General features: G+C 35.8%; 1 protein-coding gene across 1 annotated transcript in view; it reads right to left on the bottom strand.

Moving 5' to 3' along the window:
• Window positions 1-16,376, bottom strand: part of LOC129003934 (fibrillin-2-like) — a 165,924-nt gene that overhangs the window by 90,881 nt on the left and 58,667 nt on the right. Inside the window, exons 8-17 of the mRNA XM_054432279.1 lie at window positions 16,114-16,269; window positions 15,151-15,330; window positions 14,384-14,503; window positions 13,563-13,685; window positions 12,589-12,837; window positions 11,977-12,096; window positions 8,946-9,161; window positions 7,392-7,489; window positions 4,374-4,472; window positions 98-278 (exon numbers count right to left, since the gene is read on the bottom strand). Of these exons, the coding sequence (XP_054288254.1) occupies window positions 98-278; window positions 4,374-4,472; window positions 7,392-7,489; window positions 8,946-9,161; window positions 11,977-12,096; window positions 12,589-12,837; window positions 13,563-13,685; window positions 14,384-14,503; window positions 15,151-15,330; window positions 16,114-16,269 (1,542 nt within the window). The remainder of the gene's footprint in view (window positions 1-97; window positions 279-4,373; window positions 4,473-7,391; window positions 7,490-8,945; window positions 9,162-11,976; window positions 12,097-12,588; window positions 12,838-13,562; window positions 13,686-14,383; window positions 14,504-15,150; window positions 15,331-16,113; window positions 16,270-16,376) is intronic.

Here is a 16,376-nt window from a genome sequence, read left to right as displayed (position 1 = left end):
CTGAAACTGTCTATTGAAATACATGGCTTATGGACACTCTAATCCTGCAACCTCCAACCAAATAATGCAAGTATAGAGACAAAGTATAGAGACTCACCAATGCAGATGCGACCTGTGTTATCCAGCACACTGCCAGGCGGACACTCACACTCGTAGGAGCCGATCGTGTTGACACACTCTCCGTTGAAGCACGCCTCCGGACCCAACTGTCGACACTCGTCAACGTCCTCACACACGTGCTTGGCCACACTCAGTTGGGTCCCTGTGGGACATATACACTGAAACAAATACTGCCGTTTTTCTTGTGCAAAGTACGTAAAATAGATTGTGTTTATATAAATATTCTTTGTTATAAAAAAAAACAGTTTTTGGTATTTTTTTAGGCTAAAGTGGTTTTTTTATCCCAAAAACGTCAGCAGGAGTATGTAGAGTAACAGTACAATTTTCTGTATTTAAAATTTGCCATCTGTAAAAACATCATCTTATGAATTAAAAATAGGTATTTACCTTCGTCTACAGCTCAATCTGTTGTAACTTGAGTAACGGCCGTTTCGGCATTATAATGCCATCGTCAGACGTTGAACATTCAGCTGAAGTAGCGTCGTCATAGTTGAAACACAAAACACGAACACGAATAACATTTTACTTTTACAATTACTAACGAAAACACAACGAACAGGCCTGTCGCACACACGGTACCGGTTGACATTGCCACGATCTGAACTGGATGCCGACTGGAGGTTAATCCTGCATCGTTCTTTGCGTAGTGGTGTTATCAGCTGACCTTTGTACTCCTGCCTTTTGTCTCTTGTCCTGGTCTAAAATACTATTGAAAATGATGTGTGATTTATATTGTAGTTTGTCATTTAATATTGTGTCATCAAAATTATTTTCTGTATAGGCTCTGTAAATTTCGTATTCTTCTAATGTGTCCAATTTATTTCCTTTCTTGCTTGTGTGGAGTATATCGAGGCCAGTGTTCAGATCATACATGTCATGGTTTTTATCAAACAGGTGTTGCGCAAAGGATGATTTTTGCTTGTCGGCTCTTGGACATGGGTGATGTTCTTTGTACCTGGTTCCGAATGTCCGTCCAGTTTTTCCTATGTAAAAGCTCGGGCAACTAGCACATTTAATTTTGTATACACCTGACTTCTCACTTTTGTCGATTACACGATCAGGAACGTTTAATTTATTAATTGTCTTGTTGTTGGTCTTGAACGCCAATTCGATACCATGTTTTTTCAATTCTTTCGTAAGTGAGTACTGAATTGAATGTGAGTACTCTACACACACATACTTCTTCTTTTGTGGTTGGACGTCTCCAGACTTTTTGTTTTTCATAGGGATGGTCAAGTCTCGAAATTTCGGGAAATTTTCGGGAAATTTTAAATCTCGTTACACGAGACGAGATTTATTTTTGGCCGAGATTTTATCGAGACGAGAATAAAAAATAAAAAAAATTAAAAACGCCTGCAGAAAGTCAATGCAATACCCGCAATACAGAAGCGTGTTGTAGTTGCGTTTCCTTTGCGAACGCGTTCTTATTTAATTAATTCTTTAAATGTAAATATTAGGCTACTTTAATTATTTTAATAATATTACTTTAATAACATTTGAGAAGTTTTGTTAAGTGTAAGCAGTGTGAGGAATGTTTTATTACTATAAAAAGTCAAAACAAGTAACTATTTTATAAAAATTAATATTGCTTTTATTTTAAGATTTATTTTATTTTAGGATAAGTTGAACTCTATCCTAACTGATATCACTATGTTTCCTAATCGTAGGCATTTTTAATAAGTTAGGCATGATTAATAAAAAAATGTTATGCTGATGTCTTTTAATAAAAGATTGTAAATATTCTTGCCTATTATCATTATTTTTGTATTTAAACAGTCATCTAACAATGTTACAAAATCAGGTAAAAATTTTGAACGTGCATTTCCCGTTGTGTATGAGAAGGGAAATCCCGTCTCGATCTCGTCTCGAAATTTTATGAGAAATAAAAAATCTCGTCTCGTCTCGTCTCGAACTAAAAATCCAATATCGTCCATCCCTAGTTTTCATCTTACTTAATAACCTGTCAATCATATTGCTGTTGTACCCATTAGATAGCGCTATGTGTTTGATCAAATTGAGTTCTTTATTAAAATTGTTGTCTGACATTGGAACATTTAATAATCGATATAACATACTATTATAAGCGGCATATTTCTGTGATGGTGGATGGTATGACGTGTTATGGATGGTTTGGTTTGACGTGGTTGGCTTACGATAAATGCTGAAATCCAATCTATTGTCCAATTTTTCTATTGTCAGGTCTAGAAAATTCATTTTGTTTGACTCCTCGATCTCCATCGTGAATTTCAAATTTGGGGCAATATTGTTTAGATATTTGTGTAATAATTCCAGTTGTCGGACGTTACCGTTAAACAAAAGAATGGTGTCATCTACATATCGGTGGTACTGCAGTATTTTTTGTTTCTGTTTGTTACGATCTGATAGTATAAATTCATTTTCGATATAATTCAAATAAATGTCAGCGAGTATGCAAGATAGAGGGGAGCCCATTGCTAGGCCCTCAGATTGTGAGTAGAATTTTCCTTCAAACTTAAAATAATTCTGTTGGAGTACTTCTTTCAGAAGGACTAAAAATTCATCGACTGCTTCTGGCAACATATTTGAACTGGAAGTCAGGTGACCTTGGACTAATTCCAAAGTTTTCTCCACCGGTACATTGGTGTACAAATTAACGATGTCAAATGAAACCAATAAATCATGCATCCTTATGTTTAAATCTTTAGTTTTTTCAATAAAATCATAGATGTTTTTTAGACTAAAATTATTCTGGAATTGGATCTGGTTTCTTAAAATTTGTTCGAGCTTTTTAGCGAGTGAGTAAGTTGGTGCAGAGGTGTGGTCCACCAACGGTCTTATTGGGACGCCTTCCTTGTGCACTTTAGGCAATCCTCGCAACACTGGTGCAGTGGGGTTGGTAACCATCAGGCGCTTTATTTCCTCGTCGCGTTTCCTTGAATTGGCGTTCAAGACCAACAACAAGACAAGTAATAAATTAAACGTTCCTGATCGTGTAATCGACAAAAGTGAGAAGTCAGGTGTATACAAAATTAAATGTGCTAGTTGCCCGAGCTTTTACATAGGAAAAACTGGACGGACATTCGGAACCAGGTACAAAGAACATCACCCATGTCCAAGAGCCGACAAGCAAAAATCATCCTTTGCGCAACACCTGGTTGATAAAAACCATGACATGTATGATCTGAACACTGGCCTCGATATACTCCACACAAGCAAGAAAGGAAATAAATTGGACACATTAGAAGAATACGAAATTTACAGAGCCTATACAGAAAATAATTTTGATGACACAATATTAAATGACAAACTACAATATAAATCACACATCATTTTCAATAGTATTTTAGACCAGGACAAGAGACAAAAGGCAGGAGTACAAAGGTCAGCTGATAACACCACTACGCAAAGAACGATGCAGGATTAACCTCCAGTCGGCATCCAGTTCAGATCGTGGCAATGTCAACCGGTACCGTGTGTGCGACAGGCCTGTTCGTTGTGTTTTCGTTAGTAATTGTAAAAGTAAAATGTTATTCGTGTTCGTGTTTTGTGTTTCAACTATGACGACGCTACTTCAGCTGAATGTTCAACGTCTGACGATGGCATTATAATGCCGAAACGGCCGTAACTCAAGTTACAACAGATTGAGCTGTAGACGAAGGTAAATACCTATTTTTAATTAATATCACAGCTCAGGGGCTAAAAATGGATTTTAAATCATCTTATGGTTATTAAAATATTTAAATTTAAAAAAAAAACTAACTGCTCATCGACTATTTTGCATTATTTACCAGTCATTTTTCCTGATCAATCCTTTGAAATCCCACACTAGGAAAAAATTTATCAAGATTGTTTTTGTAACTATTTTGTGTATCCATCTATAACCCCCAGAAATAATTTTTTTTTCAGGCAAGACAGCTTATCATACCTTTAAAAAGTCCTTAAAACGTCCAACTACATGTGTATCCCAATATTATAACCCCAAATAAAAATAAAAAATTTTTAAGTAGTAGAGTTTGCTTAGCCGGAGACCTTTCTGAAGACAACACTTTGATATTTTGTCATAGACTGCAAGGGGTCTTACTGTCAATTTCTTATTCCTCGCCAGACATTCCTACGCCAGGGTAAAATACCAGTTTTGTTCAGTGTAAAGATCCCGGATAAACTATCTTTCACTCTAATCCTTAAACAAACTCCTTAAATCGCCAAATGGTTTTTTTATCTAAACTTAAATAAAGAAAATAAATTGTCTAAAAGTTGAACACAAATCAGGCTACCTGATAGCTGCCTGGGGTGTTGCGACATTGTCCTCCGCTGCAGATAAGTTCATCTTCACACTCGTTGATATCCAGACAATGTTTACCAGATGGATCTACCTGTCATACACAACATACTTGTGAGTTGAATAAATAAAAGCTTTCCATCTATTCCTGATGAAAACCATAACAAAATTGCAGACATATTTCTAATGAAGCTAACTAAGCTGCTCCCAGGGCAGGGATGCCCACAGGGGGGTTTGATGTCGCAAAATGCGACATCAGAATTTTATTTGGGGGGGATTTTATGATTTTGGGGGGGATTCAAGCCATTGGTTGGTTAAAAGCACATAAAAGATTAATCAGATAATTTTTACGTTGGACATTTTATCTTGATTAATAAATCATTTTATAATTGCTATAAAATATATAGATACTTTTATGTGGATTTCCACTTTCTGACTCATATCATGTTTGACAGTGAGAACAACTCCATGCCAACTGCTGTCAAAGGATTATGGTTGCTTATTAAATTGTATCTGCAATTTGAGTTTGTTTTTACCTTTCATTATGAACTCATTCTCAAATAGTCTCATTGCCTTGAGGACCTATTGATGGTTTTTTAGGTTTGTTTATTATAATATATTCTTGATTCATAAAAATCAAGAACTGGAACACATGATTCTGGATTAATTAAATTGTATTTGTTATTGTCTTTTCTTGAATCTAGAAAGAGCTTCAAACAAATTTTACTAGTCTTAGAATAGATATATAATTATTATTTTTACGCCACACTACACTATTTTGACGAACTTCCCATGCAAGGATTTAGTCCAGAAAACAGCTGTTTGTCCTTAATCAAATGGGGTTTCATACAGTACTACACTGTACTGTAATGAGTTTTGCCGGACACCAATCAGCTGATTATACTGTATTTGGGTGGCAATGAGTGGTTATAACAAAAACATAACCTCTCTTAGAGGTTATGACTAGTGATTTTTAGTCCTTTAGTTGGTGGTAATATAGGGATTTGAACGGATTTAGTAGTATGGCGTAAACTATCGTACGTCACTCGTCCAAGATGTGTTTGCCGGACTCGTATAAAAAAAAACACTACTCGACTTCGTCTCGCACGGGATTCAGGACTAGTAACGTAATATACTATTTTACCACACTATGATGTTTTTAACTGTTTTACATATAGGTACATTAATTGGTGCTGGCTGAAAGTTACGTTTTGCAGGCCATGCCAGCTGTCATCGTCATTTGGGGATCGAGCAGGTTTTTACATCCCTAGGGCCGCAAAATCAGCTGCCCGTTTTAAATACACAATCAGTATCCATAGCATTGCAATATAGTTGTTTTATTGTCACCGCTGCCTAGCAACTATTTATTATTATTTTTGCTAATTCCACAAATTATTTGTCCACATGACCTTAAAGTTGTAGTTGTGTTGACTATTTCAGTGTGCAGTGCATTATCATTGAGGTGAATTAGTGGTAATAGGGTATAGTGTGGGGTGGTGAATAATAGCGTTCGTACCACGGACTGAAATGGTTTTGCAGTTCTCAATCGTTTTAAGTCCTCGACCTCGTATCGAACTTAAAAACTACCTCGAACCTGCAAAACCTCATTTTGGCCCTAGGCACGAAATATACTATTAAGTTTAGGCCTAGTAATATTTTTGAGACTGAATATTTTACACTTATTTAAAAAGGACCAAACTCAGAAGTGGATTAAAGGGCAATTTAGAAAATATCTCAAACTTTTTGACATAACTTAAAGTACTTCCTCCCCTACAATTTAATATGGTAAAAGAATTGTTTATGTAAAAACCCTGATCCCAAAAAAGTGGTTTTTGAAGTGATGTGTGTGTCTGTCTGTAGGTACCAATCCATGGTCTCTCCAGATGTTTTTTTTTTCATTTTGGATTTTTAATAGTGATATTCTATAAAACCCTATAAAATAATGGATGAATAAAATTTTCTCAGAATTGGCCCGAACGATTTTGAATAAAAATTAACATGTTATACTCTTTGACACAACAATCTCTTTTACACAAAAATTGTGTAAACCCTCTATGCCGTAAAAATTGTGGTTCAAAAGTTATTTCAACTTTTGTGATTTTCCCTTTTAAAACCTATTAACTCATGGAAAATCGGATAAAAAAAAACTACATGGCCAATTTTGATTCAAATTGTGTGCATGTTAAAAATCCAACTCATTTAAATTAAAACTAAACTAACAAATAGTTTGCTACTAGAGTTATAAAGGAAAATTGTCCATTTAAATTGGGTTAAAAGTTTGATTAAAACGCTTAAATTCCCATAAATTTAAAGAAGTGTCGGGGGCACCCCTTCCCTCCCCGCATTATAAACATAACTATGGGTTAGCCGCCAGACCTTCCGGCATGGGTTAAACAACGAATTTGGGGGGGATTCTGCGACGTGAGCTTTGGGGGGGATGGGCACCACTGTCCCAGGGTGGCACATGTTCACAGGCAATAGATATCTTTATAAGACTACACTTTTCAAATAAAACTGGCTAGTAAAAAATATGGTTGGACATTCAAGATTATTTCATGAATTTAGATCTACATGATTCAAGATTACAGACTGTAGTAAACATGCTGTGTGAGGATGTTTTTGGGGATGAGTGAGGTTATCATAGGGAGGGCAGGGCTTCAATTTGGAACAGGATTGATATTTTTGATTGAGATGTTTACTTCTTGAATTATTAACTTAATGTTGAGTGTATTTCATTACAGACGTGTATGAGAATACTAGTAGATTTACTGACATTAGATTCCAATAAAATAAAATCCAAAACTTAGTTTATGAAACACATGTTACAGTACATGCTTTCTTAAAAAGATGTATTTAATTTGACAATATTCGGTCCCAAAGTGTCAAAAAAAAAGAGAATCCACTTTATATATATATATTGAATAGCAAGATTTTGTTACTAGACTGAACGAGTTAGTAGACAACCGGTTAGAAGGCTAATATTAAAATGCAGATAGATCAACTAAGTTCATACCTCATAGCCAGGGTTGCATATACAGCGGTGGGTCCCCATTAAGTTCTCACAAGCTCCGTTCACACAGACATTGGGGTTTTGAGCACACTCGTTGATGTCTGAAAAATATATGTTTCAAAGTAGTTGAGCTTATATATTTTATAAATTACTGGCATTTAAACATTTGAATCTTGAAAAAAAGCACTCAGTTATTGTTTATTTTATGGTTAAGAACAGTACAGTGTTTCTACTTTCAAAATTGAAATATGGCACTATTATGAAAAAAAATTTCTCAAAGTGAATAGTAAACATATGGTACCAGTGAAATTCTATGTAGTTTTAAATATAAAAATACCCCCGCCGCAGCAAACCTGCAGACTAAGCGAATTTCCATTTGACTGATTGGATTTACACTGAAATGTCTACTTAAAAATATAACATTTATTCCCGATTTAAATAGAATTAGTTTAACAAGTACTTGGGTTTGCTGCATCAGGGAGGGTAAAACTGTTTTTTTTTTTTGTAAAATGTTAATAGTTAGTAAGAAATAAAAACATTTTCCAAATTTGATCAAAATATGTTCATAAACAAGCAAACTACAACAGTTTACTCATTCTCCATAAGAATAACATGGGAATTTTAAATTTACAATTTTTTGGAATTTTCTCCGTAACCATTAGGCGCATAATAACGCTTCAATATACTAAATTATTTGTTTTTTGAAGCTCTACAAAATGGTTTGGAAATAAATTGCTAAATTTTATGTTTTTTGGGTCAAAAATGGGAAAAACCTATTTTTACCCCATAAACCCCCCCCCCCCCCCCCCCCGTAAACACCCGTTCCCATGGTCCGATCATGCTGGATCGCGAACTTGTTCGAATAAACGTAGGTTTACACGTTTGTACCAAATTTCATCAAAATCGGATCATTTTTGCTCGAGTTATTGTGCTGACGGACACACATATATATATATATATAAATATATAAATATATTTATATATATATATACGGATGGTGTTTTTGGCCTCTAGGGACCTCAAAACGAAAAAAAAATCGGTCCCGCGTCCAGGTCTTACCATGAGTACTACGGTAATAGCTTATTCCCTATATGGGAAATTCGCTAAAAACAAAGTGACCTGTATCGCTTTCTTTAAAAATTGTATTAAAAAAATGTTTGATAAAAAACCTTTTTGGTTCTGTGGTTAACTACAAAACAAAATCTAGCTCTTTAATCCAAGCTAGTACTGCTTCATCTGGGTTGTAAGCAGAGCAAAACAACCTGGTCATCACCGTTAAGGATAATTATTCATAATATGCGTGATTCACTAATATTTCAAGATTCATTTCTAAAGCATCAGCAGCAGGAGCACATGACTGATTTGTGCTCCTACCCACATACATTTCAGAAGTTACACCTGCCCAAATCTTTGAGAGTCTGGCTTAAAAAATCCCACTCCTAACAGTGGGAGCTGCTTGTTTACTCATTTATATAACAACCTTTAATGAACTAGAAATTTAAAATAAAGTGTGGAAATTAAATTTTGCAGAGTAGTCTTAACTGTAATAAAACGTACCATCTCCACTGTAGGTCATGCCGGGCCCATGAGGACACAGTTGGTTGAACTCCGGGCTGTGTAGCGGAGGACACGGCTGGCAGGGTGTGCCCCATCCCATGGGTTGATCAGGGAACATACTACAGCAACAACAGCTGGACTTGGTCACTGGCGCTGTAGATGGATTGGAACATTGGCCGTCCTTGTATCTTGCATAGCACAGGTCTCGTCTACTGTCTGAAACATAAAAATATTAATTGTATAACTTACATGTAAGGCTTTATAAGCTTGATAGCCGAGTAGTTATAGAGCTTAACAAATAGCCAAAAGGTAGCCAGTTTACTGAGAAAACTTTGTGGCTTTTTGATCCTTTAAAGCTGTACCAAACTATCCTTTATCATTGGGCTTTTATAATGGTCCTCGATAAGGAACCACATGATCTTAGTCATTGACAAAGTTATCATCTTATCCATTCAAGGATCATACTTGGGAATAACAAATAGAAATTCTAATGATTAGCGATATTCCTTCGTTTTTCGGCTAACTTCTATCATATTCGTAAGTTTTTAAAAAGTACTGAATCTAACTTCTAATCAGTTAGATTCTAACTAACGAATAGATAATATACTCATTAGTAGTTTAGGAGTTTAAATAGTTAGATTTTTGGACAGGTGGAAGAACCTCAAAAACCTTTTTGAGCAATCGATCGGTGAGGGTTGTGTGCGGATAAGAGGGTCAGCGCCCTTGTTGACAAACAACGCGGAAGTGGGGAAAGGGAAAGTCCACATGCTTTGGAATTTGGTATGCATTTTGACCATGGAGGGGGGGCAGTGACATTGTCTTCAGTCAGCTGATGTTGATGTTCATTCTCTGACAAGTGTGAGAAGTATTTTTTTCTGTGGTAGCAACCTTAACCTGTGATACTCAACTCCCGATTAACCGGGATAAAGTAGGGCTTCCTGGATACGTAAAATCGCGCTAATCAACAAAATACTATTGAATTGAGTGTATTGAAATACAATACAGTATAAAATTATGGTAATTAACATGTTTATATTGCACTAAAACATAATTGAATGTTATATTTGACAGAAATCACAATGAATAACACACATATTTGATCACAATGACACTCGTAAATACAAAGCAGATCTGGTATTTAAGATCAAATAAAATATTAACAAGAAACAAACTACCACAAATAAATTTCTTTGAAAATAATCTGTAACAGTTTTCTGTTTTTGAACAAAGAAATATATTTTTTTACTCTACTTTCATGTTTTGTTAAACAATTTTGTCTGCAATAATTGGAGCATTGTATTGCAAACTGGGGCAGAGGGTAGGGTCTATGACCTTGAGTGGCCCCAGGCCTGGCTGGTGACAGTGGTTTATTATTTATTGGTATGTTTTACATCATAACTGCCCTTCCTACCCAGAAAGAGACACTGCAGTTTCAACAACATTGGCTTAGTTTAAAAACATTGACTTGTGTTGCTAATTAAGACTGTATGTCTGGATTACATTTTACTTATTTTTCCTGGAACGTGTCCCGGTTAAGTGAACATGCTATAAGCTTTCTTAGTTGTTATATTTTAGTGTTAGTTAAGTAATATTTTTAATAAGTTATTAAGGTAATGTGACAGTGTTTAATTATTAATAACACAATTACATACCAAGAGTGTCATTATTTCATCTATATCTATAAAAGAGGAACTATGTATATACGTTATGGACTCCGAAACCGCTCGACAGATTGTAATGGAACTTTCAGGCATTATTAAGCATCTTTCAAGGATGGTTCGAGTGAAGTTTGGTGCAGATCTGTCAAAAGGGCTCTGCCCCAGAGGGTTTTAAAAGTGGGCCAATGTCAGACTTTTTGATCTACAATGTTTACAAATAAATATAATTTAAAAGCAGATGATTACTTTCACCAACTGTTTTGTAGGTTTGAATAATTACAACATTCTGTATTAGCATTAGTCATGATTTGAAATAGTGCCAGTGTTTCTACAGAGTGCAGCACAGAAAACTATTTTACTTTTGAATAAGTCCAAATGTATTAAACCCAATCGCAGCACACCTGTGCACTTAACAACGTTTAAATTCTCCAATGTTAAATATTAAAACATAAAAACCTTTATCAAAGTATTATAAACGATAAAAGGGATGACTTTTTAAAATTTATGACAACGGCTAAAATTTGCAACCTAAAGGTGAGTGAGCGTAGCGAACGAACATCAACCTGGAGGCGAGTTAGCGTAGCGAACAAGCTAACCTGAAAACAAGTGAGCGCAGCGAACGAGCTCCAACCTAAAGGTGAGTGAGCGTAGCGAACGAACTTCAACCGGGACGTGATTGAGCCATGCGAATACTTATGAAGTTAAACGGGGCAAAGCCCGTGGGTACAGCTAGTTTCATATGAAATCCTTTAAAACAACTGCCCAACAAACAGCAAACTTCTCCAAAAACTAACTTATATTTCTATCAGTTTTTTTTTTAGCTAACTAATAATTTCTATCAGTTAATTTTTTAACTAACTAACAACTTCTATCAGTTACTTTTTTTACTAAATAAATAATATCTTCTATCAGTTACTTTTTACGGGACTAACTAATAACTTCTAACTAGTTAGAATTGTTTACTAACTTTCCCAAGTATGTCAAGAATCATTCGTCTGTTATGTTATCTTTGCCTTAAAACATGTGAAGACGTGTCGCCAACATATAAATTTGATCTAATCTAACGCAATAGTCTGTGAAATATTATATTTCATCAGTAGGGCGTACAGTGCCTCTTTTCGTCCTGAGTTTTCAACAGTAAGGTTGGACGACTTAGAAAGTCAAATAGGTAATCAAGACTCTACTTTATATTACCCCACTATTACTCCTTGTTGGTTCCCTGACTAAAGTTTTGATTAAGAGTTAAATTGTATGAGTTTTCAATTGATGGGCTTCATATCCATTGTGAAATTATGGTTGAACCTTGAGGATAGGGTGGAAGGTATAACTATGAGCTTTTATAAGGTTACAGTACCATTGCTATGAGGACTTACCCACACAAGATCTGCCATCTGGTCCTAGAGTGAAGCCTGGCAAACATTCACATCGGAAGTTGCCTTCAGTGTTGATACATCTTCCGTTCTGGCACGGCGAACTCTGGCACTCGTCTATGTCTGCAGAACAAAGTCAACATTGTCATGGACGGAGTAAATAATTAATCAAACAAGCAAATTTGAAAGAGAAACTTTTAAGAAATATTTGTAATAGGAAAAGCACTGTGTTTTATCAACAATTATTATTAAACTGGATTTTGATTTATGTTTGATCAGGTTTTTGTTTGTACATATATTATTATGTTTTAAGTTCCTTGCTAAATATGTTCTGATTTTTTAGGATTGTGACATAAGCCACCTTGTTGAACTGTTGGAAAAAAATATTCCATGTTTTCCTTTTTTAAATTTTGTACAAGCTTTAAAAGAACATCTGAAGCACCAGGTGGACAAGAATAGTCATTCTCCGAGTACATCTTTTAATTACAGTTACAACTACTTAGCTCGGAATTTGAGTAGCCTACTTTTTACTACCGGTACTCAAAGATGTAGGAAATACTCAGAAATCCAATTCACCTATGGTCTTCAACCAAATTAAATGAAACTACCACCTACCAACACAATAGCGCCGGTCCGGCGTCAGTTTGTAACCAGAGTCACAAACGCAGCGGAATGATCCGTCCATGTTGACACACTTGCCTCCAGCGCATGCGCCGCCCACACTGCACTCGTTGGTGTCCACGCAGAATGAACCGTCAGCCGACACTGTGAACCCAGCGGTGCACACACACCGGTACGAGCCAGGCGTGTTCTCACACCGACCGTTCAGGCAGATCCGGGGGTTCTCATAGCACTCGTCCACATCTAGAAACAATTTATTTATAAATTCATATGAGAAAATAATAACAGAAAATTGAATCACGATGTCTAGATCCTCAGATTCAACAATCAAAAGATTAGTTATAGAAAGTTTGTCAAGAACCTCAAAAATTAGATGGTTCACCTTGGAACATTAAGTCCATGGAATAAAAAGTACCTACACAATAAAATGACACAAAACATGACACCATAAAAATTAAACTTTTTTTTTTAAATGATGTCGTAATCTATGCTGTTTTAATCATAAAATCAATTTAGTTAAGATGAATATTTTAAATTTGATGTTGATCCATGCCATTGGAACTTTTAAGGGGTTTTTCGTAAGTGAATAAGGGAAACCCTGGTCTCGTTACTATTTAACATCGACCTTTTGTTAGATATTATCATTAATTCATAGTTAATTGACAAATGGCATCTGAATCTGAATCTGGTAAAAATCTGAGTCTCCCTTGAAATTGAACTAGTGACCTCCAGATTTGAAGACGAGCAGGACATGCACTCGGCTGCTCAGACAATAAATCAATTATTGTTATCATATTTTACAGTTATAAAAGGCCTAGAATTCATTTTAATTTTTACAGAAATAGCTAATACAGTACTTGGGCCAAAAAATATTTTTCCCATGGAGCTCCTGAGTTAAGTCTGGAAGTTATCCCTCCACTTCCTAAGTAAGAAGTGAAAAAGTGTAAAATAAAAACATTAAAACTCACCAATACATGAATGGCCTGTGGGAGAAAGTATAAACCCTTCCTTGCACTTGCACTTGAATGATCCGTCCATGTTGATACACAAGCCATTGTAGCACATGCCAGTCTGACTGCACTCGTCATGGTCTGCAACAGCCAATCACTAGCTTTGTAAAACAATAAAACACTTACACAAACCAGATGTAAAACTTTGGATATTTGAGATTGTTTTCTAAAATGAAGATTTATTTTTGTATGTATGGCATGTGGTGATGTTTATTTGATCATTGAGTACAGTAGCCGAAAGTTAACAGAAATTTAATATTTAATTAAAACGGTAGATTTTAAATCTTAAATGTCAGGAATTTTGCTAGTAAATTAAAGCTATAGGCCTACATCAATGAGTACAACAGCAGTAAAAAAATTCATCTGCTTGGAAATATTGATACCGGTATTTTAATTTAATAGCTTATTGTGACTATGAACATTTTTAAATTTTTAAAAACTCATCTACTACCTCTGCTAAAAAACCTAAGAACTGCAGGGAATAGTGAAAATACTGCTTGTGTCAATGATGATAGCAATTTCACACAACAATTCCAAACATGGACCATCTCAACAGCATTGTTGTTTCCCGTAATGGCCGTTTTCACACCAGCCGACCCCACACCGACACAATATCGGCACGATGTCGGCCCAACAACATTGGTTGAAACAAAGCATGTAATATTGTGGACCGCTTTCACACTAGAGGATATGTTGGTGCCGGGTCGGTGTTGGCGCTGTGTGGCAACTAGAAATTTTTATTTTGAATCTAATATTTTATGATATAACTAAATTCTCACCAATACACAATCTGCCATCGGAGGAGACATCGAACCCTACAGGACAGTGGCAGGTGAAGCTGCCCGGAGTGTTGGTACATTGACCTCCTTGACAGAACCCTTGTCTGCACTCATCTATATCTGTAACATGCAAACATAAACATTTATTGTACCTGCTTATTGCACACCAACATTGATTATTGACTGATTAAACAGCCACCAATAGGAGACAATATGTAAACAAAACATCTTATAGTGTAGCGATGAAAACCAAGTAGTTACTTAGGTGTATGGCTAGATTTCAGCTACTATCTTCAAAACTTTGAGGGTGACGCACGCTATCTTAATAAAGTTAAATGTTAAGACAATATTTTTGACACTTCATCACAGGAAAGGTAACAATAAAAAGTATTTCGCACCATGAATGGGTGGCACAGGATGCTACTACAAGCACTTGATTGGATCACTGCTTAACTTGTTTCAAGACAAATGTATTAACTTAATCTATAGTGCAGTATCTGTAAATTTAATAACACATATAAAAAGCTGAGTAAGGCGTTTTTTTTTTACTTTTCTCTACTTTAGAACTTCCTCCGAGAGGGAAAATACTCATTTTCTCAGATAAAACTAGCTTAACTCAATCAATTAAAAACCCCTCCTAAATTATCCACATTGCTTGCCCTTTTATATCACTCAAGCAAAAAAACACACCTAAAAAAATGCTTGGTGTACCGTATTATGCAAATAAAACAAGTATTGTAACTAAGGTATTATAGTGTTGAACTAGCCTTCACACACTTGCGACTGGCCCTTCGCAATAAAGCCTGGATGGCACTGGCAGATGTAACCGTCTGGTGTGTCTATACAGTCACCCCCGCCACAGATAGTGGGACGCAAGGCACACTCATCTATAGCCATCGGGGGACCACCACCGTTCACACCTCCTCCACACAGCTTTCTGTACCCCTCTGTAACAGTTTTACGATAGTTTGCAAAATGCTTAAAAGTGGTTTTAGAGTATACTATAACTCGATGCTTGAAAGAGGAAAGGGCATAAGTACACATGATAAGCCTATGTAGGCCTACTGTGAATAAAGATAATTTGATTTGATACTTGCCCCTTCTTCTTGAAAGCCACAAACTATTGATTTTTTAAATAAAACAGAATTAATGTTTGAAGGTTGAATTTAAAAAACTTGTATAGCCTACCAAGTTGTGTGGCTGTGTTATGGAAAAAATACCATGCAGTGTATGTTACATCTTGAAATTAAAATGTTGTAGTTAAAAAAAATTTTTAATCGCCAGTTATTTAAACACAAAGTTTATATTGTTTTGGAATCTAAAATCTGAAGTTTTCTTCAGGGAGTGAAGAACCTAGAAGATAACAAGTTTAGTAGGCTGTAACAAACCGTGCAGCACCGGGAACCACAGCTGAAAAGTGAAAACAACAATTGTAGAAGCAACCAAATGACAAAAGGCAAAAATTAAGGAAAATAAATCAATAATAACCACTTAACACACAGTCACTTCACAACTGAACAGTATCAGAGCTATATAGCAAGGAGAACTTTTCTCCCTTTATTCAAACATTTGTACCGGTACAGCTATTGTGTTTCATGCCACCACCTAGTTTTTGTAACAAATCTTATCACAGTACATAAGCATCAGTCCCACCTGAAGATGGAGTCAGATTCCAAATTGCAAATATTGTAAAACTTGTATTTTACTAAACCGTGATGAAAAATATTTACCTTCATCATGCTCAGGACACAGTTGACAGTCGTCGCCCCAGGCTTTACCCATGTTCATACCACAACAGCAGTCCCTGCGTGAGAGTCGCATCTGCAGCTCGTTGTGACAAACTCCGCTCGGTGTCACACTCAAGAAGCAGTTACCTTGGCGTGCATCTGAAACAGAACAGGTTGAGTGTTTTTATGTCATAAATCTTTATTCTAAAAACTGGCCTTAACTTTATGGCATAGAGATGACATTTTTCCTTCAAGGCACTGGATGT

Source organism: Macrosteles quadrilineatus, unplaced genomic scaffold, assembly GCF_028750875.1.
Source record: "Macrosteles quadrilineatus isolate MER2022 unplaced genomic scaffold, UCM_ALF_1.0 Scaffold_9__3_contigs__length_116548681, whole genome shotgun sequence".
NCBI classification, from domain to species: Eukaryota; Metazoa; Arthropoda; class Insecta; order Hemiptera; family Cicadellidae; genus Macrosteles; species Macrosteles quadrilineatus.
Note: the sequence above shows the minus strand (reverse complement) of the source record. Positions and strands in the feature narration are given on the sequence as shown.